This window comes from Geotrypetes seraphini, chromosome 16, assembly GCF_902459505.1.
Source record: "Geotrypetes seraphini chromosome 16, aGeoSer1.1, whole genome shotgun sequence".
NCBI classification, from domain to species: Eukaryota; Metazoa; Chordata; class Amphibia; order Gymnophiona; family Dermophiidae; genus Geotrypetes; species Geotrypetes seraphini.
Genome location: NC_047099.1, coordinates 1,302,523 through 1,330,518, shown reverse-complemented (window position 1 = coordinate 1,330,518; position 27,996 = coordinate 1,302,523). Strand labels below are relative to the sequence as shown.

General features: G+C 44.1%; 2 protein-coding genes across 6 annotated transcripts; one reads left to right on the top strand and one right to left on the bottom strand.

Annotated features, from left to right (window-relative positions):
- LOC117350687 (tumor necrosis factor receptor superfamily member 3-like) lies at window positions 1-12,845 on the bottom strand. Of its 2 annotated transcripts, none has more exons than XM_033925176.1 (10): window positions 12,722-12,845; window positions 11,455-11,577; window positions 11,020-11,175; window positions 10,774-10,867; window positions 10,501-10,583; window positions 10,065-10,157; window positions 7,465-7,505; window positions 4,475-4,646; window positions 3,973-4,158; window positions 1-668 (listed from the first exon to the last, which is right to left on the bottom strand). In XM_033925176.1, exons 1-10 carry the CDS (start codon window positions 12,795-12,797, stop codon window positions 427-429), a joined length of 1,266 nt encoding a protein of 421 aa, XP_033781067.1. In that variant the 5' UTR covers window positions 12,798-12,845; the 3' UTR covers window positions 1-426. The 2 variants fall into 2 exon arrangements, with proteins under 2 accessions (XP_033781067.1, XP_033781068.1); XM_033925177.1 differs by having other exon boundaries at window positions 10,065-10,154.
- Window positions 12,846-16,902: 4,057 nt separating this feature from the next.
- On the top strand, window positions 16,903-27,857 carry C1R (complement C1r). Of its 4 annotated transcripts, none has more exons than XM_033925174.1 (11): window positions 16,903-17,036; window positions 18,163-18,385; window positions 18,846-19,038; window positions 19,546-19,692; window positions 19,989-20,185; window positions 21,738-21,885; window positions 22,018-22,139; window positions 22,460-22,538; window positions 24,859-24,999; window positions 25,799-25,873; window positions 26,977-27,857. In XM_033925174.1, coding segments are annotated over exons 1-11 (2,127 nt in total). In that variant the 5' UTR covers window positions 16,903-17,034; the 3' UTR covers window positions 27,777-27,857. The 4 variants fall into 4 exon arrangements, with proteins under 4 accessions (XP_033781065.1, XP_033781064.1, XP_033781062.1 ...); XM_033925173.1 differs by lacking the exon at window positions 16,903-17,036 and adding an exon at window positions 17,074-17,234; XM_033925171.1 differs by lacking the exon at window positions 16,903-17,036 and adding an exon at window positions 17,276-17,611 and having other exon boundaries at window positions 18,032-18,385.
- The last annotated feature ends 139 nt before the right edge of the window (window positions 27,858-27,996 follow it).

The following is a 27,996-nucleotide window of genomic DNA, read 5'->3' as shown; positions in this document are numbered from 1 at the left end:
AATTAAATTAAAATTAATTATACCAAGCGGCACTCTGCAATGTCAGCCTAAGGCTCCAGCCAGGTCCAAAAATGTATCAAAATAAATCCACAACCACTTTCTCAGTGACAGAATCACTGCAATATTTGCCCTTTATAGCTTTTCATTAACCAATAACTAGAAAGTCTCTGCCAAAGAAGTTACAGTCTATACAGTAAGAGATTGTGGCAGAGGTGAGATTGAGAGTTAGGTCTGCAAATGTCACAGCTCAGAATAACTCCATGCTGAAGATCACAGCATGTGAGATAGTGGCAGAGGTGGGATTGAGAGCTGGGTGAGAAGGTGGCACATGCCTTCCTGCTATTGTCCCCTCTGGCTGCGATCTTGTGCAGCTGGTGAAATAAAGGCTCAAGTTGACCGGGTCAGCTCTAACACCTGCAACTGTCTTCATTCCTTCCACTCATCCTCCTCCGGTTGTGAAGTCTCAGACCTCTCCCCAGTGTGTCTCTCCTGAACCTGGCTCTTCAGTTCACAGGGAGGAGCCCAAATGCTGCAGGAGTTGACCTCAGTCTCTAGCCCTGGCTGGACCATGTGGTAAGGGTCACACGTCAAGTTTTGAGATGCAGTCAGGGTCGGTAGGGACATAGGACAACTGTCTTCCAGAGTCCTTAATGGTGATTCTGCCCCATCTGTGGAAAAGAGGTCAATCAGAAAGATTACTGGCACTCTGCGACCCCCTATTGATCATTCAGATTCAAGTTAGAGAGAACTTTTTTAGCCAGGCACCCCTTCTCATACCGTTTACCATGCACAGAGAAGTGGAGGAAGAGCCCTATTGGTTAGTGCAGTGGACTGAGAACTACAGGTTGATGGAAACCATTTTCTAGCATTTCATATGAAACCGAATCAGTATCTGAAATTTGCTGCTCAATTTTAGCCATAATTGAAGCTGAAACTGATATCAGTCCTGCCCCCAAACCATAGCAGCCTCCTCCCCTCCCTCCAAACAAAGAAACATGATGCCAGATAAAGGCCAAATGGCCCATCTAGTCTGCCCATCCACAGTAACCATTATCTCTTCCTCTCTCTGAGAGATCCCACGTGCCTATCCCAGGCCCTCTTGAATTCAGAGAGTCTCTGTTTCTACCACCTCTTCCGGTAGACTGTTCCATGCATCTACCACCCTTTCTGTTAAAAAGTATTTCCTCAGATTACTCCGGAGACTTTCACCTCTTAACTTCATCCTATGCCCTCTCATTGCAGAGTTTTCTTTCAAAAGAAAGAGGTTCGATCATGCATATTTATATTAGGTAGGTATGTAAACGTTTCTATCATATCTCCCCTCAATCGCCATTCCTCCAAAGTATACAGATTGTCTGTCCCCATACGCCTTATCACGAAGACCACCCACCATTTTAGTAGCCTTCCTCTGGACCGACTGCATCCTTTTTATATCTTTTTGAAGGTGCGGCCTCTGGAATTGAACACAGTATTCTAAATAGTGCTGTCGTTGCTGCCTCTCTCTCCTCCCTGAATGGTAGCTACCCCCAGGAAGGGTTGCCAGATTTCCTCTTTAAAAAAAGAAGACATCTGGCCCCGCCCCTTACCACCCAACCTCTCCCATTCCACCTCCAGCTCTGCCCCATTCCACCCCCAGTCCCACCCCCGCATGAACCTCCCTGAGCTCAGGACCACATGCACGGATGTCAACGCGATGACATCACACGCCTGCATGTCAAGTCATCGCATTGACATCTGCACATGTGCAGAGGCCCTCTAGATGCAGCTCAAGCTCAGGGGATTCCAAAACCCTCCAGGCACGATCCTCTAAAACAGGGGTGTCAAAGTCCCTCCTTGAGGGCCGCAATCCAGTCGGGATGCATGAGATCTATTAGCAAACCATGAAAGCAGTGCATGCAAATAGATCTCATGCATATTCATTGGGGAAATCCTGAAAACCCGACTGGAGGGGCTTTGACACCCCTGCTCTAAAACGAGGACATGGCTGGGTTTTCCCGGACATCTGGTCCCCCAGGCCTGCTTCTGAGTCCTTGGCGGTGTATTGGCTAGTGCAGCAGAAGCGATCCCTACTCGCTCCTGACCCTACCGTCTTTGCTCAAAATGGCTGCCAGTAGCAATCATGTGCTATGTCTAGAGAGTAAGTTCCAGTTTCAGCTACAAAAAAGTACAGGCATTTTCGTAAGAAACAGAAACAAGGCTGAATACATATTTCAGGCCGGTTTCAGTGGCAAAGCCAAAACTGAAGTCAATATTCAGTTAGTCTCTATCGAGAACCTGAGGAACTGGGTTCAGTTTTGACAACAGCCCCTTGTGACCCTGAACGTAACCTTCCATTGCACCAAATACAAAACTTGGATTATGAGTCCACTAGGAACAGCGAAAATATCTGCATATAATACTTGTAGACTGCTTGGGTTGCACAACAGAAAGATGGCATATCAGATCCATTCCCCTTGACGGAGCTCCATCTTGAGTTAATCTCTCTCTGGCTCCACAGGCCAGATTCTTCCAAAGTCTAAGCAAGAACATACGTTTGTATCATTTATTGAACTTGATATACCGCTTTTGTTGCAGCGCAAATAAAGGTGATTCACCATATAATTAATTAAAATAGAACTCCATTAAGAACAGAACAAGTCGAGAGCAAATGCTTGTTCAAAGAGATGGGTTTTTAGAGCTGCAGTGGCGTATTAAGGGGGGGCGGACCATCCCAGGCGCCATCTTGGTGGGGGTGCTTGCACCTCTCCACCCCCCCATGCCACGCACCTGCCCTCCCTTCCCCAGCAACTTTTCCAGCCTGTTGCTCGCGCTGGCCTGGCTCCCCTCTGAAATCACTTCCATGTCACGGGACCAGGAAGTGACATCAGAGGGAAAACAAATCCCAGCGCAAGCAGGAGGCGGGAGAAGCTGCTTGCACTGGTTAAGATTTAAAGAGGTGTGGGGAGAAGGGAGGGGAATGCCACTGCCCCTCACTATACCACTCCTCAGATGCGATGGTAATGAGTTCCATAAAAAATACTGACCATCTAGTTCTTTCCCATTTTGTTTTTGATGGATGAGGGATGATAAGGAGCAGAGGATACAAGTAGGTGAATAAGGAATAATTCAAGAAGCTAAATAACTAAGGATGCCAAAGTGTAGGACCTTGTGAACCAATGTCAATATTCTAAATGGAATACGATCGATTCAGATTTTAACAAGAATTCACTTTTGTATCATCAGACATAAATTGAAATGAAATCCCCTGAAATATGATGTATCCGATTCTCAAAATCATTTTCTTGCTCTATTTAGATCACATTTATCTGGCCCATTCCTGTCCATGAAAAGCATTAGCCTTTCATGTTGGATCTTGTTTGTTTGCGAGCTGACTTTCAGGCTCCAAGTTGTGGCATTTGTGGAGAAATCTTTTCCAGCTCTCTAGACACTTCAGGCTCCTTTACAAAGCGGTGCTACTGATTAGCGTACGCGGAAGTGAAAAGACTTGTTTATAAAAGGAGCCCTACAGTCTTAAAAGCCCTAATAGATGCCTTGGTCATCCGTAGATTAGATTATTGCGACTCCTTGTTGGCAGGTGTTCCTCTCTCTCATCTGCAATGTTTGCGGAACACAGTTGTCAAGATCCTGTACAATACAAAGACTGGCCTGCCAATTACACTGAACTCTTTCTCCTTCCAGCCGCACATGCTCACTAACATCCTTCCAAGGGAATTTCTTGACTATTCCCTCTTCTCATTCATGCCACCCTTGTTTTCCTTATCTGGCCCCTACTTTATGGAACTCTGTCTTTTTACTTTTTATTTAAAGCTGGCTGTTTGAAAAGTGCTTCCAAAATGTTTATCCTGTTTGCATTATTCTTCTGAGGCTTGCAGTGAAGTCTCCCTACCTCTGTTTGTAATTCCAGTGCAATTTTCCCCCTCATTTTGTTTCCTGTTTGTGAGTCTGCACAGTTCATTGACAAAAATCACTTACTAATGCAAAATGAGTCACAGACATCGTCTTCTTCTCCCATCTCTGAACTGCAGCCTCTTGGTCCCTCCATGGTTTCAGACTGGGAGGAAGGACAAGGAAGATGAGCCATTTCTGCAGAAAGTACACACTTGACTTTGATAGGTAGAACAGGAGGAAGGACTGCGGCAGTTGGAATCCCTGCAGAGCCTGAGAGAAAAAGAAAACCATGTGGAAATTAGTCAAAGTACAGGATGCTGGGATTCTACATCTTAGATTCAGAATGCAAAGAACTATGTAGGGTGGACTCAGGGTACAGGATACTAGCATCCATGTGGGGTGAGTTCTAAACTCAGGGTGCTAGGATCTGTATAAGGGGAGTTCTAGACACAGGGTGCTAGGATCCATGTAGGGTGGATTCTAGATACAGAGTGCTAGGATCCATGTTGGACGGGTTCTAGATACAGAGTGCTAGGATCCATTTAGGTATTGAAGGTCCCACTCCTGCAGCCCCTTGTGCTCTTACATTTCTCTACATGTCTGCAGGATGCTGGCGAGGATTGCAGAAAGGGACCACAGTATATATTGGACCTTGTTTTTCGGGGGTTCTCTCCGTCTAGGACCTTGTTTGAAGAGAACAGTGATCTTGGAGAGGCTACGCCGTCCTGTGAGCCAGAGATGTATTTATCCAACCGGTGCTTAAAAGATAAAATGAAAATGCATCTGTGTGAAGGCTCATCCCAGGATCATAGAAAAACCTGTAAATATCTTATAATCTGAGATTGGCATATGTAGAAAGAACCATGTGTACAACCTAAGTCTCTCAGTGGCATAGTAAGTGGAGGTTCGGGGGGTGAGCTCCACCCCGGGTCTTCCTAAGGGCGTGGCAGCAGCCCCCCCTCCTCTCAGCCCCCCCACCCCGCTCCTCTCTTCTCCTCTCCTTGCCTTGCCCCCATACCTTTGTGGTGCTCTCTCTGATGTCACTTCCGGGACCCGCACCTACAAAGTGACATCAAACGGGAGCCGTCACTGACGTAGGCAGCATGCTGCTCATGCCAGAGAAGTTTAAACGGTACAGGGAAAGGGAAGGAGATGCATGCATGGCGGGGGGCGCGGGGGAGGGGGGGAGGGGTGCCACCGCCCTGGGCGCCGTTCACCCTTACCACACCGCTGCTTCTTCTCTTTACCTCAATTCAATTTCACATTAATGCAAGAGGCAAGCAGGGGACCCATGGAAGGGCCACAAAAATCATGAACTCTCAGTCTAAAAACAACAGCTAGGCCTGGTTCAGAGCTAACAGGAGGCGAATATCAAACAATGGAAACAGATACGAAATTGCCCTGAAAAGGGCATGTTTAGCAAATGACTTGCGACGCACTTATTTGTAGATGTCTTTCTCTAGCCAATCATTTTCTTCTCTGGCAGTGTTGATGAACTTTTCATGATCTTTATTATGCAAGTCATGGTACCAGTTTGTAGACATGATTTCTGAGGACTGTTTGTATGTTTATTTTATCATGTTTTTGTTTTAAACGGTATAGAAATTTTAAAATAACATAAATAAACTGCCAACGGCATTGGAAAGGCCAGCAGTGCATCTTCTGCTAAAGAACAGCCTTGTCCAGGACAAGTTCAAACATTACTAGCCTGTATCTATCAACCCATTTCCAGGAAAACTTACAGAGCAAACCTTCTGCATTCAGCTCAGTGATTGGCTACATCCACGTCAGTTATGGAGCAGAAACGGCCCTTATATCCCTCCTAGATGATCTTTACAGAAACCGAGACATGGGATTTGCCTCAGTCTAAGTCCTGATGAATATCTCAGAAGCTTTTGACACCAGTGGTGACCACCCTGGGCACTGTCTTGATGGGGGCGACAGCACTTCTCTGCTCCCCCCCCCCCCCAAGCTACGCTCACACTCTCCCTTCTACTCCCCACCATTCCTCTTTCAATCTTTGCTGACGCGAGCAACTTTTCTGGCCAGCTGCTCGCGCTGGCCTGGCTCCCCTCTGACATCACTTCCTGGGTCGCAGGGCCAGGAAGTGATGTCAGAGGAAAAGCCAACATCAGCATGAGCAGCAGGTCAGAGAAGCCCCTTGCGCTGGCAAAGATATATGGGGAGAAGGAAGGGCGCAAGTGTGTCATGGGAGGCGGGGAAGGAGCAGGGGTGTTGAGAGGAGGGTACAGGGGGCCCTGGTCACCTCCAGCAATCACTATGCCACTGATTGACACACAATATCAGTGGAACAGGACTTGCTTAGTTCAGTGGCACCTCTACAGGGTCTCATAAGGATCGAGACTGTCACCTGTTCTGTTTAACGTCTACCTCAAGCCAGTTGCTCAGCTGATTGGGCCCTATGGATAGTTTCCAAGTTTGTTCGTCACTTGATATACCATTTATCAAGGAGCAACTAAATGGTTTACAGTAATGAAGTAGACTTTAAAAAAAAGGGTTAATAAAACCAGAATCAAATTAAAGAATTCTAAATAAAATTGAAAAAGGGGTTTGACATAACCACAACTACTAAGTGGAATAGAAGGAAAGAAAATACAGCTTCTTTGTAGGTCCTGTTAGTGACTGTCTTGTTTTGGTCTGGTATGATTTACGTGTTTTTACCCTGATTCTTTTAATTGTAAATCGCTTAGAAATGTTTATAAGAGTTTTATCAAATTTGAAATAAAACTTGGGAGGGAGAGTGCAGTAGGAGAAGGTTTTAAAGCAGCGGTTATCATTCTCTGCTCAATACGTTTCATGTCATCTTTGAAGAGGAAGGTTTTAATTTTGGATCTGAATTTGTCAAGAGAGGGTTCCATTTGGATGTCGAGCAGGAAAATAGTTTTACAGGATATGTCATAGAATGTCTCCCGTACAGATACTTGGTTCTACCTCTAGATGGATGACCCCTTTTCAGCACCTGTTCAACGGCAATTCAAGGATGGGCTAAAAGCAACCATCTTTCCTCAAACCCAAGGACAACTGAGCTCCTATGAGGGAATTCTGTGGTGTACTATTGTACAGGATCCTATTGCGCTTGTTCCCCATCTCTCTATCTCAGACTTCACTCAGATATAAGAGGGTTGGTTGAATGATTGTAATAGCAGATTTGTTGGAGGGCTCAAAGAATTTTTTCTTGTAGCCTTTATAGCTGATTTTGGTCTCAGGTCATGATGATCTGCTTCGTATTCTCTATAGGTATACAGAGATGCCTGTATTAGCTGTGAAACAGATGCATCTTACACTAACCACTGACAGGAAGATGAGGTCTACATACAGAGGAAGTATGCATGGGTGGAGACATGAAACCACTGCTAGGCCCGTGCCAAACTAAGGTTCAGAGCTAACAGGAGGAGAATATCAAACAATGGAAAGAGTCACGTCACAAACGTCATGAAAGCGTCTCTGAATCTTTACCAAGTATTTGTAAACAGCAGTGCTGGGAGCCCCAGTCTACACCAGATAAGGCCTAATGCAGTAAAAGGTTCCTGCCAGTGAGTTGCTGCTCAGACTCACCATCTTTAGAGTCCCCGGGGTCTGCAGTCTCAGCGTAGAGCCTAAAGAATGGAAGAGGATGAATCAGGATCACATAGCACTGACTGAAGCCCTCATTGTATCTCCCGTACCTCAGCTCTAATCCCCGCCTCTGTCACTGACTCTGCACATGATTTGGGGGGGGGGGTAAATCACTTTATCTCCCTTTGCCTGAGCTCTAATCACCAGCTCTGGCATTATCAGAAGGAATGTGAACGTCTCGGGTAATCGCAGTGTCTTCATTCTCTACAATACTAGTTGTTTTCCGGGTACAGCAATGTTATAATGTTTATACAGTCTCAAGTGGAAGAAACATGGGACCTTCTTGTTAGGGTTACCACATGGCTCCAGAAAAAGGAGGATGGATTAAGACATCCGGGTTTTACTTCCACTGAAAGCAATGGCAGTAAAACCCGGATGTCTCAATCTGTCCTCCTTTTTCTGGAGCCATATGGAAACCCTGCTTCTCGGGCTCTTCTGTGCACAGGCCTGAAAAGGTTGCAACTTCTTCAGAATACTGCTGCAAAATTGATATTTGGGAAGCACAAATACGATCCTGTGACCCCTTGACTTCATTGGCTTCCTGTGTTTTGGAGAATTCAATTCAAACGTACTTGTGTGATTTTTACAATTTTGGATGGGATTTTCTCCCTCTTAATTCCTGTCTTTTTCAATTCTTCTTTTCCATCTCATTCAAGAAATACTCCGAAATATAAACTTGGCTTTCCAAAAATGTGGAATGAGCTTCCTTCGGAGACCAGGTTAGTTTCTCATTTGACAACTTTTGGGAAAAATCTCTGGTTGATTCTTCGCTTCCAAGATCATTTTGAATCGAATCATCTCATTCTCTAGCTGAATTTAGGAAATCTTCTTAACCGAGTCCAGCCCTTTTTGTAAGGGATGAATCGGTATAGAAAACCAAGGATTAGACTGGATTGGACATTAGGTACGTTAGATAGATAGAGTACCTGAATAAGTTCATGTAAACCATTCTGAGCTCCCCTGGGAGAACGGTAGAGAAAATGGAATAAATAAAAATAAAAATATCCAATGACAATTTCCAGCTCAGGGCTGCAAAATCTGCACTTGTCTGCTTACGTGCTTTCTTTCTATAATAATAATAATAACTTTATTTTTCTATACCGCCATAGTCAGGCGACTTCTAGGCGGTTCACATTGAAAGAAGGCTGGACAGTCAGCGAATAATGAGGAGCCTAAAATAGAAAAGTTACATAAACAAGTTACATACTAATTTAAGTTCCATGGGTAAAGGATACATGAAAAATTGGAGCTTCCTGAGAGACTGAATAGCCTTTATGGGGGTTTGTTTTGGTTTGAGGGTGGTCTGTTTTGGTCAATGAATTTGTCGAATAGGGTGGTTTTGATTGCTTTTCGAAATGCATTGTAAGTCAGTTTGGGTTCATTTATGCAGTTTCTCTGCTGCCTGTGACTATTTTGTGTTGTTATATACGAGTTATCAACATCTCATGTTGAAGTTTCTGTGTCTGGCTTTGATCTGCTTTTCATTTCTGGATGAACTTGTGCTTGGCTCACTTGTTTTTCCTTGTTTGCTGGTCCAATTCTTTAAAGAGTTTCTTTCCCCTCCATATCCTGGTGGACCATCATTCAATCTTTCTGCTTGTTGGAACACTTGTCCAGGTTTAAGGATAGAGACCAACCATCTTTTCCTTTCATGCTTCAGCATTTTTTGTGTATTTATGTCCGTTGATGCTGTTAAGTAAGCCTAAAACTTTCTGTTCTACACCTAGATGGCACTTTCTCTTAGGTGCCCCAATGCCATGCAGTGAGAAACTATTCTATAATCGCATCTGGGCACCCAGATTTCAATATAGAAAACTAGCTTAGCCTGGCATCAGTAGACCTGGCACATCTGAAGGCCATTTAGCTTAGCAAGGTAATTTCCTAAAAGTCCATAAGCCATTATTAAGATGGACTTGGGAAAATCTCTTTGGGATCTTGTAACCTGGGTTGGCCAAGTTGGAAACGGGATACTGGGCCTGGTGGACCTTTGGTCTGTCCCAGTATAGCAACTCATGTTCTTATCTAGGTCTCTGAGATTAAGAACAAAATCAAACTCAATTAATTTCCAACAGTGGATTTATTACCATACAAAATAAAAGTGGTGACAGGGAGCCTCTGAAATCTTAACGTTAGAAATAAGAAATGGTCCATCTGGACAGTTCAGATAGAGTTTAGTTTGCTATATTGTCATGGTAAGCTTGAGATCCTTATCCAAGAGGATAGAATGCTATTAAAAGCTTTCAATGGATGGGTCACGGAAATTCTTTTTTTTTTTCCTGCAGTTGCTCATAATGGTTTTATTCAGCATTCACTGATCTGTAGCTTTATATGCTCTGCATTTCTTGCCCTTTTAGTCTGTTTTCCATTATGTTATAAATCTGTCTGCAAATATCACAGTGACTAGAGTGACTAGACTTCCTTAAGCCTCCGTTCTAATCCCTAGCTCTGTCACTATGTCATTCTCCTTTTCCTAGGTTGTAATGTTTGTATCCAGGGACTCCCTCTATGTCCCTCTTGATGATAGTCTGAGCAGAACTCACGTTTTTTGCCGCAATGTCTCCACAGCAGAATGATAAGACTGATGATCACCAGAGGCAGAGATAGAGTCAGCAAAAGACACCAAGAGGTTGCTGCTGGGAAATAAACCATTGGATAGAAAGCAGTCATTACACAGAGCACAGGGCAGCATATCGAACCTAGAGTTTCCACATCTAGCAGTAATATAGGACCCCTGGGAACAGACTCTGGTGCTAATATTCTAAAGGAAAAAGCAAGAAGAAGTTAGGAAGGAAATGTAGAGGGGAGAAAATGAGACCGAGAGAACGAGACAAAATGATAAGGAGGCAGGGAGAAAGACACAGATAACATGAAAAGGAATATGGAGCTGTGAGACAAGGAGAGGAGAAGCTAGTGAGAGATGAGGGAGAAGAGGGGACCAGAAAGGAAGCAGATCATGAAGTGAGGAAGAGCTCTTACACAAGGTTGCTGAGGGTGTAGCACACACACTGTCTGTGACGTTTGTTCCATGAAGCGTCAGCACTAGTCCAAGTTCTGGGCATCTGGAAGAATATTAATCACACATAAGACTATGAATCCTATTTGTACGTCTGCACGACACTGTTTTTTAAAGATCTCGTGTTGGTGCATTCCTGTGTCCTGTGAACTGTCTAGTGAAGAAGAGGAACCTTGACAGATTCTTTGTCTGAAGAATTATTCAATGTAAAATAGATATAATATTTTGTTACTAACTTTGTGTGATTCAGGCAGGGGGAAGAGGTGTCACTGACATTCGAGAAAGTCCCATTTTGGCAGATTTCACACACAGTGTCATCCCAGGAGGTTGCTAGAAAGCAAGGAGAAATTATCACATCTGATTCCATCAATATCCTGCCGCACCCCTGTTATTCCAGTACTGAGACTCTCACGCGTACTCACACACATTCAAATCCTTTTATCTGCATTAGTAGTTCAATATAATTCATTGATTTCACTCACCCCTTCTCAGCACCCCAAAGCCAAGAGGACAGGAAGACACGTGCAAGCAGAATTCACAGGCACCCCTGTTTCTCAGGGAACAGTAGAAGCCCTCCGAACATTGGCACAGGGCATCATGTGTCTGATTACAGGGAGAGGCCTCAATGAGGTGTATGCCTGCAAAACAAAAACCAGTGGGCCATGAGAAGACGATAAGGAAAGGGAGTCTATCTGGCCCGTTTTCCAACTAAAAGCCCGTGTCAGGGGTCAAAGCTACTGCACGTCTCAAGGTCAGATTGTTTCCAGGAGCACCAATTCAACAGTGTTGAACACTGAATCTCTCTCTTCCTTTCTGCCCCTCTCACTGCACTTACCACCTTCTGCAGCACTTATGCTCAGCTTAACAAGTCATCGATCAGCAACGGTCGATTCAGAGTAGGGGCTCCAGTTACTGACCTCTGCAGTGTGAACAGGGCTGGCATTTGGCGAGGGAGTTCTCATGCTCCATGAAGGTTCCTTTTTCGCAGAGTTCACATTCGGTTTTTGCAGAGTCTGTGCAGTCTTTCAGCTTGTGATTTCCTGAAATGAAAAATGCATCATTGAGGGGCTGAGGAGGGGTCCCATCATCACAGACTTGCAGTTGACTGCATGGATATCCTCAGATAGGCATATACTATGACACACTGTGAGAGATATTTAAGAACAGCCTTCCTGGGTCCATCTAACCCAGTAGCCCATCTTCACAGAGGCCAATCCAAGTCACAAGTACCTGGCAAAAACCCAAAGAGCAGTAGCATTCCATGCTACCGTACCATATCTGTCTCAACAACAGTTTGTGGACTTTTCCTCCAGGAACTTGTCCAAATCTTTTTTAAAACCAACTACATTAACCACTCGTAGCACATCCTCTGGCAATGCATTCCAATCCAGAGTGAAAAATATTTCCTCCTATTGGTTTTAAAAGTGCCACCTAGTCTTTATAAAATCGATCCAGTTGGATCTAGCCAGTTTACCCTAGAATGAGCCTCTAAATCCATGGAGATGACAGATTTACAGTACTGTTTCCCTTCTCCCCCTGAAGTACAAAGAAATGTAGCTGACCAACATATGTTCCTGAACCTCGGTACTGCAAGGGAAGGCTTCAACCCAGTTCCCAGATCTCAGCTTGCGTGTGGCTACAGATCTAGCTGGCAAAATTACCAGTTTCTCCAGTCTGCCCAGTTCTCTCTCTGCACTGGAACAGACATCTACAGCTGCCAGACAGATGATGTCGTTCCAAAGCAGATTCATATTTATTCTCTACTGAGCATAGAAGATCTCGTCAACACCTGTTTCCCCTGAGGGCCTTTTGATCATTCCAGTGACCATCAGCCTGCTGTACTGATCCGATCGTCTAGGCACCCCTCACCCTGCTGTGTGACTAGGCTGCGCTCTGGTTTTTGCCTCTTCTTTCCTCAGCCATGTCAGACACATACACATGTACTGAGTGTGTGACAAAAGACTCTCCATCTCCCTTCTTTTATTTTTACTTCCCCTTTTTGCCTTCTTTGACTCTTTCTCTTCTCTCTCCTGCATCCTGGCCTCATTTCCTCCAAATATCTAGGCATGTGGTGTGTACATCCATTCGTGCTTATGTGTCTCTGAAGTGTTTAAATCCCATGTGACTATCCTGCATATCCTACACTGGCCACTGCTTGTGTAAGGCATTCGTTAGCCATCTTACCCGCAGGACACATCTGGCAGCACCTTCCATTGACCAGGTTCATATTCTTGGGACACTCTAACCGCAATTTTGTCATTCTCTTGGCAGAGACTGAGGACTTCTGTGTGTCTCAGGATCTCCGTTCACAGCCCTCCCACCTACACATCTAAAAAACATTTCCGACTACATCAAGCGCGTGAGTGAGCAAGTGTACAGTAACACCCCACCCAAGTAACCAGGCAGGAGGAGGGACTGACAGTGCTGGAGACTGTAGCCCCTCAGGGGAGAGAGTGATAGCTCTGGAGATTAAACTAAAACTCAGCTTTATATACCGGGCCATCAACCAGAGGAAGCTTAACAATAATGAAAAACAATGCTAAAATTGCAGGAGATTAATTTTCAAAATGTTTTTAATGATCTGTGGAAGCATTGGAAAGGACGAGGGCATCTCAAAGTTAAAGGGAGTTCATTCCATAATTGAGAAAATTTAAAAGTTAAAGTTCTTGACTCCTTTAACACCTTTCCTAGAACAGTGGTTCCCAACCCTGTCCTGGAGGACCACCAGGCCAGTCAGATTTTCAGGATAGCCCTAATGAATATGCATGGAGCAGATTTGCATGTCTGGAACCTCCATTATATGCAGAGCTCTCTCATGCATATTCATTAGGGCTATCCTGAAAACCCGATTGGCCTGGGGGTCCTCCAGGAGAGGGTTGGGAACCACTGTCCTAGAAGGAAGGGAAAGTTTAAATTGTTGAATGCCTCTAGCATAGGAAAATCTATAAATGTTCCATAGCAGAGGAACAAGAGGAATAAAATCCCATATAAAATTTTAAAAGTAAGGCATACACATTTAGATTGAATCCTGAGATGAACCGGGAGCCAATGAACATAAGAACATAAGAATTGCCGCTGCTGGGTCAGACCAATGGTCCATCCGCTCACGTGGTGGCCCCAGTGCTCCAAATGAGTCCAGTCTCACCAGTTTAGCATGAACTTGTCCAACTTGGTCTTGAAACCCTGGAGGGTGTTTTCCCCTACAACAGACTCCGGAAGAGCGTTCCAGTTTTCTACCACTTTCTGGGTGAAGAAAAATTTCCTTACGTTTGTATGGAATCTATCCCCTTTCAAAAGCTTTTTCCATAAATCAACTTCGCAGCGGTATTCTGAATCAGTTGTAAACTTTGGAGACAGATCTTTGTGGTGCCAAGATAAATAGCATTGCAGTAATCTAGCTGAGATAGTATAATTGATTGGATCAGGACAGAAAAATGACGTTGATCTTCCTCAGCATTCGTAAACTGAAAAAGCATTTCTTAACCAGAGAATTTATTTGATCCTTAAAAGTAAGAGGAGTTGAAAAGGATTCTCAAAATCTTAGAAGAGAACTCAATTTGCAGGAAGGCCCCAGAATCCAGAACTACGGTGGAAGGAAGGCAGTCCAGTCTTGGGCCTAACCACAAAAGTTTAGTTTTGGCTGCATTTAACTTTATCTGGACTGACATAGCCCAAGCTTGAAGTTTAGAAATACAGTGGTTTATTTTAAAAGCTAAATTAGTAATATTCAATCAATCTCGATCAGTATAATGATATCATCCGCATAGGTAAAAAGCGTTTCCCAGTATGTGTATACAGGAGGTTTTTCTTCACTCAGAAGGTTTACGAGTAGGTGTATACTGTATTTGATAATTTCACTATTGTTATAACATTTACAAAACTATAAAGTTTGTGTTAAAGTATACCTGGTATACACCGCCTTGGGTAAATCTCTTCATAAAGGCGCTTAATAGATCCCGATAAATAAATAAAAACTCCTTGGAATCCTATTTTGGTTAGTACTGAACACAGGAGGGTGGGTTTAGTAAACTTTTGGACTGACCAGAATGACTGATACATGCGAAGTGCATTTAAGAGATCCTAGCACGTGAAGCTAAAGAAATGCGTTTATGTGGCACCTTCAGATCAGGGCAGGAAACAGCACCTGTAAATTTGATTTGTTATTAACTGATCAGCTAAACCTCAAGATACGTCACAGGCTCAGAAGATAAATACATTTGTTCTCAGATTTGGATCGGGACAGGAAGTGGTGGCTCTTTTAATCAGAAAGAACAAGCGCGCATAACATAAGCCTTTTCTTCCACAAAAACTACAATAATTCATAAAACATGGCTATAATACATACATGTGCTCAAGAAGCATGCTTAAACTCCCTTAAAAAAAAAAAAAGAGTCATTCTCCAAGTGTGGCGTCAGCTTTTGGTGACAAAAAAATCAGTGACTGGTCCGGGGGTGCCAGTACAGTGCCAGCATTGTGAAAAGTGCATCTCATGGCATTGACTAATGAAACAAAATAAATATTACATGATTCACATAAATTATAGTCTTTTTTTTTGCAAAAGTGGATGGAATTATCTTCACTTTTCTTTTGTCCATTATATTGAAGACAATAGTTTCCTGCTGCTCAGGGTTCCAAAGAGCCTCAAAAGGGGCATGTCCTACCCCTTTGGCCATGCCCCTTCGGACATGAATCCGCGGCTTGATGTTGTTTAAGAGGCATAAAAGGACCTCTTTTCCTGGCACCCGATATCGGTGGCTGTTCACGGGGGTGCCTGTCGGTTGATCTCAGAGATGCACTCTGGTCCAAAACAGCCCTCCCTGGTAGGGATTTCTTAAAAAGCCATGTTTTTAGAGTTTTGTGAAACTGTGTGTATACTGTAGTTGTGGGAATTGAGTTCCACACTTTCACTATTTGGTCTTTTCCTCCACATAAATATTTTGAAATGTTTAAAGTGATTTTTCATTGCCACAATTATGCTGTTTTTTATATCACTGCATTTAAGTCACTAGTTCAATTGCTGGTTTTGGGACACCTAGATCAGTGTTCTTCAACCACAAGGCCAGCACGTGCATCAGGCCCAAAACAGTGTTCTTCAACCGCCGGTCCACGGTGTGATCGATGCGGCGTTATCTTCGAGCCAGCTCCCTCTTCCTCACTGGTTCAGTGCACAAAGCCACGGGCAGTGGCTCCTACGGGCATCCTGCGCCTGAACCGGAAGCCTTCTCTCTGACGTTGCAACGTCAGAGGGAAGGCTTCCAGATGAGGCACGGGACGTGCAAGGTGCAATTAGTGCTATTATGGGGGCAGGGTCTGGGGTGGAGATTGGGTAGAGATGGGCGGGGGTCTGGCCCACGACAGCCCAGTGTTCTTCAACCGCCGGTCCACGGACCGATGCCGGTCCACAGAATAATTCTTTTATTTCTGCCGGTCCATAGGTGTAAAAAGGTTGAAAAACACTGACCTAGATTATTACAATATAATCTATCTAGCAGGGGTAAAGAAGAATATGTCTAGAAAACACTGCTGGTAGGAAGGAGATTGATCTATGGTCACGTATCTCCACTTTACCACGAATTGCATTGGCTGCCCATGGAGGCCCGTATTATTTTCAGATTTGGTTGTATTTACTATATGATCATAACAGGCCAGGCTCCCTCTTACTTATTAGATGCATTCACAGTCCCTAATCCAAAATATTTTTGCAAAGCTTGTGCTTTTTTAAGTTATCCATCAGTGAAAGGTTGCAAATTTAAAAGACATCATATCAGGCTGCAATTTGAGACAAAAAGTTTAGGCAACTATTCTTTGCATCTGTTTCATATTTGGAGTTCAGAAGACATTTGAAGACCCATCTATTTTTTTCAATTTTCAGGTAATTCAATTTCTCCATTGTTCTTTTGATTTATTATTATTATTATTACCTTGTATCTTAACGTATGTTCAAATTTGGATTTTAATGTACTTCGCTTAGTATTTTATGTATAAGCGATTCATCAAATTTTGAATAAACTTGAAACTTGAAACTTCTATTTGTAAACCTCATGGTTATGTTTATGTTTACAAAAGGAAGTGCATTTGGTTTTATTTCTCGAGTGCTAAAGTTCTCATTTTGGTCTTTAAATTTCTGTTTCTAATTTGTAATTCCTTGTTTTGTGTTTTGTGTGTAAAGATGTCATTTAAAGTTGTTTTATGGGTGGTAGTAATGGCGGGTGGGGGGATTGGGGAAAGGGGGCAAATAAGAGAGGGGACTGTGGGGTCTAAGAGCTTGTGAAGCAGACAGCCAGGAGAGGGCAGCACAGGCTAGAGGGAAAGCCAAGGAGTGCAGTGGGTTATTTTCAGAATACTGTAACACTTTTTCTGGGTTTATTTTCTCTGTATCCCTGGCCAGGCTCCCTCCTCCTCCCCTTGCATGGAGAATTATCAAGTTTGGCTGCTCTGAGTTTCATTTTGGTATATGACGGTGGTGCAGACACAGCCCAGGCAACCGACAGGGAGATATGTGAGTCTAGTTAATAGTGGGAAGCGGTGAGGGAGGGTGGCTGATATTGACCAGGTGTAGTGCTAGAACATGAGCTGTTGCTTATGATACACTCCTTGGGTCAGTAGAATTGGGGTGCAAGGAGGGGTGTGTGGAAAGAGAGGATGGCAGAAACTACAGTGCTGTTCTGATGGTCAGCTCAGTCACTGAAACAAAAAGGTGATATCAGTCTCCATCTTCCTCTTCACTCCACTCTTCCCCTCCTTCTCATCCCCTTTTTCCTGCTCCTGTCCTGTTTTCTCTCCCCTCCTATCCATCTCCTCTTCCTGCCCCCTCGCTCTTTCCCCTCTGACTTTGCTCCTCCATCTCCTCCTCGCTGCTTCTGTCCCTATCTCTCACCTTCACTCATTTTATCTGTCTCACTTTATTATAATCTTGATCTCATATAATCAGTATTTCTTAATCGCACTTTTCCAGTACAGGTTCAAGGTGATTTACAGGATAAGATGCCCATGTAAAGGGAAAAGTCTCAGCCAGAAAAGTTATAACTCAATGCATTGTTGGAGGGTCACACTGTGAAGGAGGGAAGTGATTAATAATAATAATAATTTTATTTCTTATATACCGCTGTACCGAGAGGTTCTAAGCGGTTTACAGTAGAAACAGAAGAAATGCAATAAGTAAGATTAATTAAGATGAAGAGAGAGTACTTAGAGTTCCCTGACTGTCCCAAAGGCTCACATTCTTGCTAAAGTACTTGAGAAAAATAAGTTAGTTAGGTTATAAACATAGAGTAGAAGAAGGTAGGAAAACAGTTCATAGGAAAATTAATTTCGAATACATTATACATTATATATTGTTCAAGGCGGAATACAAATTATAGGAATTACCAAAAGAATTGCGTAATAAAGATTATCTAGATAAATTACATAACAGTGATTCGTGTACATTAAATGGTGTGGTAGAGGATTCAATTTTGAGAATTACATATCAAGGGAATCAAGTGATAACAGAATATGACACTGTGGAGGGCCAGACGTCTCCTCTCGTCCCCTCTCTCAGGCCAGTGTTCTGCTGTCTTGGAAACTTCCCACTGTATCTAACCAATGTCTGTTCTCTCTCTGCCGGCCTCCCCCGGCTCCAGCAGGTTTCAGATTTTCCTCTGGATCTTCATCTGCAGACTGGTACATTCTGCTCCAACTCAGAGGCAGTATTATGGGCAAATTACATCCCCAAACTATCCCAATTCATATCCCAATAACAATATTAGTGTGTGGGACATAGCTGTGCCCGAGGGCTTCCATGTCAAGCTCAACTTCTGGCAGTTCGACCTGGAGCCCTCTGAAGCCTGTAACTACGACTATGTGAAGGTGAGAGAAGGGGAAATGCAATTTGTCTGTCTTCTAGAAAGAAAATGCTCATAAACCTTCCTCTCACTGCCCCATACTGATTCCACTCCAGTACCACAGACTGATGGGTCCCACTCCCTGCCCTGTGCTGAGTCTCTGCCATACCACAAACTGATGAGTCCCTCACTCACTGCCTCATGCTGAGTCTACCCAGTACCACAGAGTCTCTCACTCACTGCCCCCAAGCTCAGCTGTATCCAGTAATACAATCTCATGGGCCCTACAATTGCTACTCCTTTCCTGGGTTTTCCCCAGTACTTAAAGGTTCACCGTTCCAGACTCATTTTCCCAGCCCAGTATGTCAATCTCATGGTTCTTTCAGTCACTGCCACTGAGCTGAACCCTCCCCAGTACTACAGCCTTGTGGGGTTCATGAGCACTGGTTTCACTAGAAAACCTCTCATGGTACTTTTTATCTTAGATTTCAGCTGATAAGAAGGATTTGGGCAGATACTGCGGTCAGGTCAGTTCTAAGGTGGGTAACCACCCTGGTCAGCAAGAATTTATATCCAGAGGAAACCAGATGAAGCTCCTTTTCAACTCCGATTTTTCCAACGAAGAAAACGGTGTCACCATCTTCTACAGAGGCTTCCTGGCCTTTTACCAAGCTGTGGGTATGTAGCTCATTCTTAGAAAAGAAAGGCAGGCTTTCAGGTGGAAGGTCAATGGGCTCTGTGAGGATAACAAGAAGGCCTTCCCTGCGCTCAAAGAGTCCAAGAGTTGCAATCAGTAGGGTCCCTGAAGGGGTTGAAGCCTTTGACCTATGATCGTCCTTTTAAGGATGTCTTACATGCATTTTTGACCGGCCATTACGTTTTCTCTCCCTAATGTCCTTCCCCAACTAGACTTTTCTATCCAAATAATGTCATTCTTCCCCTCTTTCCCTTTCGTTCCTGTTCCAGTCTGTGTTTTGTAATTCATGTTTATCTGTGCTATGTTCATTTGTTTAATTCATTATGTATCCCCCTTTGTTTTAAATATGTAAACCACCTTGAAGCCTGATTAGACGGGGTTTCAAACTTTAAATAAACTTGTAAACTAGGCACAAAGCGCACTGGAAATATGCAGCTGATTTGGGGGTTTTAACTGTGGCAACTCCTGTTTTGTCTCCCCCTCTCGAGACACGGATGAATGTGCTAGAGATGTTGATGAGTCTAACCGCGCTGAACACCCCCTCTGTGATCATCATTGCCACAACTACATCGGGGGCTACTTCTGCTCCTGTCGACCAGGTTACCAGCTCCAGAGTGACCAAAGATCATGCAAAGGTAACGAATAGCAATGACTGAGCACAAAGACGGCCGCTGTTCTTAGCACGATGTCTTGAGAAGGCACCACATTTGTCCATGACCCAGAAATATCAAAGAAGAGGCAATTTAATTTAAACATGTATTTTTCATGGGTATAACTAATGGGCAGGTTGGATGGACCGCTCAGGTCATCATCATTTACTATGACACTGGAAACAAAGTGAAAAGGGCATTGTGGTGTGTGAACAAAATAATTTTCTCACCTTGTAATGCAACCAGCAGGATGAGGTGTTATGCTGTCTCTGTGTTTTCAGCTCAATGCATCAATGAATTGTTTACGGAGGCGGAGGGATACATTAGCAGCCCGGAGTATCCGAGCCCATATCCTGCAGATCTCCAGTGTAACTATAGCATTCGGCTGGAGAAGGGTTTAAGCATCAGCCTGAAGTTCTTGGATCCCTTTGAAATAGATGACCATCAGCAGGTGGAATGTCCATACGACACTCTGCAGGTATCTCCTTGCTAATCTATCTCTCTAGTTGATATCTCCTCCAATACATTAACTGTTACCCCTCCAGTATGTTGACGCTATGTATCTCCTCCAGTATGTTTAGGGTTACCAGATGTCTGGGAAACCCAAACATGTCCAGACCCAGAGCAATTTCCAAAACCTGGCAGTTTGACCAGGTTTTGAAGTCCCTGAGCTCGTGGTCATGTCTGGAGGGCATCTATGCATGTGCATGATCTCATTGTGTCAATGTCCGTGCTTTCACAGATGCCCTCCAGACTCGGCCTCGAGCTCAGGGAAGGAGACATGAGGTTTGGGGGGAGGGCTGGGGTGGAACACGGCTGGAATGGGGCGTGGCCAGATGCCCTCATTTTTAAAGAGGAAATTTGGCAGCGCTAGGTATGTTTAATGCAATGTATGTTAACTCGTAACCCGTTCTGAGCTTTCTGAGAAGAGGGATATAAAAGTAAATAAAATCAATCATAAGAGAGTGATTGACCAAGTTACATTTTCAGTGGCTTTAATAGCCATTCTCCAGCTCTCATGAATCATCCACTGGGCTGCATCATTCACCTTTTTGCATTGGATGGATATTTTTCAAAGGGATCGAGCTGGGTAAATGCAGACCTACCCAGCAGACTGTAAGCATGAGTTTACTCTCAGAACATGGATACGTTCATCTAGATGAATTGTTACAGCACGCTGGCAGTTGGATTTGCACTCGGAGCCCATTCAGGTTCACGTCTGGTAGAATCAGGACTTATTATAATTTCTTAGCTTGTCCATTTATAATCTCTCCCAAAACATTCACAGTTTCTAATTTCCCAAGTTTGTGTATGGAAAAAAGATTTAAAAAGAGAGGCCCCCCAACACCAAATGGCAGTGCACAGAGAGAGAGTTCTGTTGTTCTCACTGCCTTCAGAGGCCTGTAGCTTCACACTTCATTGTATCTTCCACAGGTTCCCTCTTCACTTGGGGCCCTTGTACCATAGGTTCCCCCTCAATCCCAGCCCCCTTCAGCCCATCTCATGATCATAATACACGGCGCTCCACACTTACCCTGTGTGGGAACACATTTCTGGGGAATGGCTGATTCTTCTGTTAGGGACCATTCCCAATTCCTAATCTCAGGCTCAGGGCGCTTGTGGCCTTCCCTCTCACAAGCTTCCTAGGGAGGTGTGCTTGCCACATGGTATTGAGAGGATTTTCATATGGGTAAGTATCTAGGGAAATTACCCTCTGAAGGTGGAGGAGGAGCCTTATGGTTAGAGCAGTAGGCCAAGAGCCAGAGTTCAAATCCTACTTGGACAAATGACTTCACCCTCCACTGCCTCATGTACAAAGGCCTCTGGAGACAGGGAAATTCCTAGATCTGAATGTAACTCGCCGTAAGCTGCTATTGATATAGACGTGAGCTCTCTTTATCAAAACCCCTCTGCTGCTCCTCAGGCACTGGTTGAATTTCTGCCTCTCCCTTCATTCTGTCATGCATAATTCCACTGATCACCCCGTCTGGGGCTCACAGTGAAAAACCTTTATTTTGTCTTTCCCACAGATCTATGCAAAAGGGAACAGGATTGGAAAGTACTGTGGTAGGAAGAATCCGGGCACCATCGACACCCAGAGTCACACTGTGGATCTCCTCTTCTTAACTGATGACTCAGGAGACTGCAGGGGTTGGAAGGTTCATTACACCTCAGAGCGTAAGGAGCTGCTTCCTTGAGTTTGACTAGGCAGTCTCAATTTGGCATAGAAAATGATGGAGCGTAATACCATACCAGTTGCAGAAGCTATGGCTCATGAACCTCATTTAGACAGGTATCTTTCTCCTGCAGGAGTTCGCTGTCCTATGCCTGTTGTGCGGGATAAATTTAGCATCCTTAAACCGCAACAAGCAGAGTATCGCTTGCATGATTACATCCTTGTGAGCTGTAAGACGGGCTACAAGCTCATGGAGGTACTGTATAGTCCCACCTTCGAGCATACTTCGCTCACTACTTCACTCCTTCTCCAAGTTCAGTGTTCACCTTTACCCACCATGCTTGTCCCTACCTTTCCTTTTGGGGCTTTTCTGGCCCGTTTGGTGTCTGTCCTTCTCTTCCTCCTGTTTCAGTCCTTCCTTGTCTTGAGCACGTATCTATAAATGCAGGAAACTCAGCTCTCCCTATGTGCTCCTGAGCCAGGCACCCTGCTTATTCACCCCAGTACTTTCTCTCTTCGGCATCATGCTGGAGTTTTGCTGTCAACATCCCTCCTCAAGTTTTGTGTTTCTTCTAGGATAATGAGGAGCTGAGGTCCTTCACCTCTGTCTGTCAACCTGACGGCACCTGGCACAGAAAACTCCCACACTGTGAAAGTAAGTGCACATGCATGGTATGAAGCCTCCATACTGGTCTTGGTGGGAAGATTTGGTCATCACAGGCTCAGTCATTCCCTCAAACCTGCTGAAGATTCTGTACAGAGGTTTCTTCTGTCATGAAAGTTTCTCCAAACTGCTCCACTGATGGGAAGAATGATCTCCTATTTTTATTCCATTCTGATAAAGTCCCACATGCTTTGATTAACGCTGAACCCTACATTCATCCTTGGAAGGACCTCTGTTCTTGGGGTGAAGGGAATTTAATCCCTGTATTTATTCTCTATGGAGCTTCTCCTTCACACAATAATTCACCACAGGGACTTCAACACTGCCATGAAAAGCTATCCCATGCCCCCCTCCCCATACCTAAACACATACACACGCACAAAACACTGTTTCATCAGTGCAAGCCAAGTCCTACTTTTAGAGATCCTACATGTACGCAAACACATGAATACCTAAATACTACTTCACTAGTGTAACTCCAACACAAACACTGTTCCATCAATTATATTCCAACCCTATCATAAACACAAGTACTTCTCCACTAGTGGAAACCCAACCCTACCCTGACAGCTGGCACACACAAACTGATATAACCATTGGCCTGTCAATGGAATCCCAACCCAACCCTACCCTGAGATCTCTCTATCTCTCTCTCTCACACACACACACACTGGCCTATCAATGGAATCCCAACCCAACCCTACCCTGAGAGCTCTCTCTTTCTCACAGACACTCACACACACACAAACTCATACAACCAATGACCTATCAATTAAATCCCAACCCAACCCTACCCTGAGATCTAGAAACAGGGACGAAGTGTGAGATAATAAAATTTGCAGATGACACCAAACTATTTAGTGGAGCTCGGATTAAAGAGGACTGCGAAGAATTGCAAAGGGACTTGAACAAACTAGGGGAATGGGCGATGAGATGGCAGATGAAGTTCAACATTGAGAAATGTAAAGTATTGCATGTGGGAAGCAGAAACCCGAGGTACAACTATACAATGGGAGGGATGTTACTGAATGAGAGTACCCAAGAAAAGGACTTGGGGGTAATGGTGGACATGACAATGAAGCCGACGGCATAGTGCGCAGCGGCCGCTATGAGAGCAAATAGAATGCTAGGTATAATCAAGAAGGGTATTACAACCACTTCAGATTATTGAGGCCAGCAGCGTGCCTGATTTTAAGGCCAAATGGGACAGACACGTGGGATCTATTCACAGAGAAAGGTAGGGGAGGGTCTTTAGGGTGGGCAGACTAGATGGGCTGTGGCCCTTATCTGCCGTCTATTTCTATGTTTCTAAAGAAGTTATCCTGCCGTTGTATCGGGCGATGGTGCACCCGCATCTGGAATACTGCGTTCAATATTGGTCGCTGTACCTTAAGAAGGATATGGCGTTACTCGAGAGGGTTCAGAAGAGAGCGACACGTCTGATAAAAGGGATGGAAACCCTTTCATACGCTGAGAGATTGGAGAAACTGGGTCTCTTTTCCCTGGAGAAGAGGAGACTTAGAGGGGATATGATAGAGACTTATAAGATCATGAGGGGCATAGAGAGAGTAGAGAGGGACAGATTCTTCAAACTTTCAAAAAATAAAAGAACAAGAGGACATTCGGAAAAGGGGACAGATTCAAAACAAATGCTAGGAAGTTCTTCTTTACCCAATGTGTGGTGGACACCTGGAATGCACTTCCAGAGTACGGTACTGGGGTTTAAGAAAGGATTGGACAATTTCCTGCTGGAAAGGGGGATAGAAGGGTATAAATAGAGGATCACTGAACAGGTCCTGAACCTGTTGGGCCGCCGCGTGAGCGGACTGCCGGGCACGATGGACCTCAGGTCTGACCCAGTGGAGGCATTGCTTATGTTCTTATATTCTCTCACACACACTGGCTTATCAATGGAATCCCAACCCTACCCTGAGAGCTCTCTCTCACAGACACTCACAAACACACAAACTCATACAACCACTGGCCTATCAATGGAATCCCAACCCAACCCAGCCCTACCCTGACAGCTCACATAAACTTAGATGAACACCATCAATGGTACCTCATCTCTTCTCAGGAGTTTCAATATTCTGAACTTTCTCAAACATGCCTAGTGTTGCACTAGTCAGATCCCAACCCTCTCCTAGTGGGTACCAGCTCATGGAATGAGTCAAGTTCATTCATATCCATCCAACCTTGAATGTTTCCATAAATCACATAACTGAGTTAAAATAAGGAACTGTGATTTGAATTCAACAATTGCCCTGTTTGTAAGTCATGACAGTGATATATTAATATTTGTCTTCTACAGTTGTGAGCTGCGGGAAGCCCAAGAAGTTGGAAAATGGAAAGTACACTTATAAGAGCTCACCAAATGAGAACACATACCAGTCGGTGATAAAGTATCAGTGTAACGAGCCTTATTACAGCATGATAAAAGAAAACAGCAATGGTGAGTCTTTGCAACTACGTAACACTGAGTTAACAGATAAATTCAAAGAAAGTCACTGTCCCGCCATACACTTCATGCCACGTAGAGTCTAACCTTCAGTCACCCCTCATTTAGCCGCTCCTCATTTCACCCATATTTCATTCTCCTTACACCCTTCTTTTATCTATAGGTCTGTCTATATACAGTATTTCTTCTCTCTCATTTCCATACATCCATCATTTCCTCTTTCAGCATAACCAGCCACTCTCCCTCCAGACCTTCATCTGTCTTTCAGCCCTTCCATGTCCAAGTATCTCACTCACTGATCACCTGACCTTTGGCCCTCTGCTCCTCTCCTGAAATCCCCTAAATCAATGTTTTTCCTCCCAATTACAAGACCTTCTAAGATCAGACATTCAGGGATCTTAGCAAGAATGTACCCATTCCACACTGGACAATTCTCTGCCTCTCAGTCTTTTTATGGGTCTGCTTAGGTTTGTCTCTTGAAAAGACTGGGGATCTCCTTTGGAAGCAGTGGAGCGGGATGAGGAGAGTGTTTGGATTCAGCTGACTTTTGTTTTATTAAATGTGGATGAGATTTGTTTTCTTTGAGAGAAGAGAGTGTGGAAAACATCTGGGGTTTGATTGAGGGCAGCATCTGAATGGTGGTTATACATTTTGTTCATTTCTATTCATATCAACTGCATGCTCCTATTGAATTTTCCTATTAATTTTGGTTCGTTATGAAATGTTATACTGCATTTTGATGTTTTTGATTCTAACACACTGAAGGAGAAATTCCACTTGTCTCTTTTTCTAGACACGTACACTTGCACTGCTCAGCGCTTGTGGAAGGACACACAGGACCTTGAGAGCATTCCAGATTGCTTGCCAGGTGGGCAGAGCCCTGGGCTGAGGGAGACATTTCTAGCACAGGGGCAGAGTCCATTTTGAATTTGTGTGCATGTGTGTGGGAGTCTTGTATGCATTTATTTCATCATCTGTTTCTCACCTTAGCACAGTAAGAGAGTGAATTTATAATGGGCATCTAGACAAGGAAGAACCTTTGTAAAATTATCACAGAGAACTTAGATTCATCTACCCTGAAACAAGTATAGCTTTGGACTTATGCATGCATCTTGGAAGGAGTTCCAATCCCAGCCCTTCTCTGCCCATGGGGATACCTACTGGTGTCCTTCTAGGTGTTCCAGGGTGCACGATGAGAGTTCATAGGTATAACCCAGCATTGGCACACAGTGCCAGCAACTACAGTAGCCACCTGATGTGCATGGACCTTACATTATTCTGTAACTTATAGATGTAAGTGGGAGACACACCTATGCCCCACCCACATCCCCCCCCCCCCTAGATAAGAGCGCTTAGGGGACTTGGTATGTAAGTGGTCACTTTCTGTGCATTTGTGCTTGCTAGGGTTGCAGAACTCTGGGGGTTTCAATTACAGAATTTCCCTTACCTTGCATAAACTTAGGTGCTGGGTTTTTCTAATCCAGATTTGTACATGCAGATTAAGCAGTGGCTTTCCCTGGATCTACTTTAATAACGGTTTATGGAATTGTCCTTCAGAAACTTTTCTAAAAGCTGTTAACACATCCTCTGCCAATGAGTTCCAGAGCTTAACTATACACTGAGTAAAACATATTTTCTCCGATTTGTTTCAAATGCATTACTTAATAACTTCATGGGATGTCCCTAATTTTGGCAGAAGTAAGCAATTTATTCATGTTTATCTGTTCCACTCCAGTCAGGAATGTATGCAGTTTTTCTTCCAGCCCAGAGAAGAGTTTGGATTTGAGATAGCTGGCTTGCAGAGTAGATTGGGCACATAGTACAGTAATGCAGGAGACATGGGTTAAGTCAGGATGTTGGATTTTCTATGGATTAGTTTCATATAGCAGTCTCTCTGTACTCAGCACTGCACAGTAACACTATATTGTAATACTTAGTGCAGACTTTGGTTGTTGTTACTTTTTTGCACAGTGTGTGGGAAACCTGACTTGCCTGTGACAGGAATTGGGAGGATCATTGGAGGACATGAAGCGAAACATGGGGCCTTCCCCTGGCAGGTGTATCTGCGGACATCTGGAAGTGGCTTGGGTGGAGGAGCATTAATTGCTGAACGCTGGATCCTCACAGCAGCCCATGTGATACACCCCAAGGAGAACAAGAAAGAAGACTTACAGAAAGTCATGGACAATACAGAGATCTATCTGGGGCACACTGAGGTTGAGGAACTGATTAAACTAGGTAATTATGCTGTGGAGAACATTTTTGTGCATCCAGGCTACACAATGGATGAACACAATTACAATAACGACATTGCTCTCATCAAATTGTCAGGCAGTGTCACCATGAACAGGGACGCCATGCCGATCTGCCTTCCAGACAGCAGCCATAACAGCCTCTACAGTGACAGACAACTGGGCTACGTGAGTGGCTTTGGTGTAACTGAAAACAAGATCGCAAAGAAGCTTAGATACGTCTCACTCCCAATTACGAGTGACCGTGAATGCAGAAATTATCTGGCAGGGAAAGAAACTAACCAAGCCTATGTGTTTTCTGAGAATATGTTCTGCGCAGGTTTCCCTGAAACCAGTAAAATTCGCCAGGATTCCTGCCAAGGAGACAGCGGTGGGGTGTTCACTGTGGAGGAGCCGAGCATCAACCGTTGGATTGCAGTGGGTATTGTCTCTTGGGGAATCGGTTGTGGAAAAGGATACGGCTTCTACACCAAACTCAATAACTATCGAGACTGGATGAGCGAGGTGATGAAGAACTAAAATCCCTTCATCAATTTTTGCATAAAATCAAGACCATTACAAAGACTATGGAACCTATGCAATAAACTTAAATTCCTTTGAGTGCTCCCCACAAAAATGTTTCCTAAACACACAGAGGGTAGTGTCTGGGAGGTGCTTATTCTATAAGGCAGTGTCTCTCAAATGGAGCAAATGTTTTTTGCGGCACATTATAATTGAAATTATAAAATTGCAAAACCAA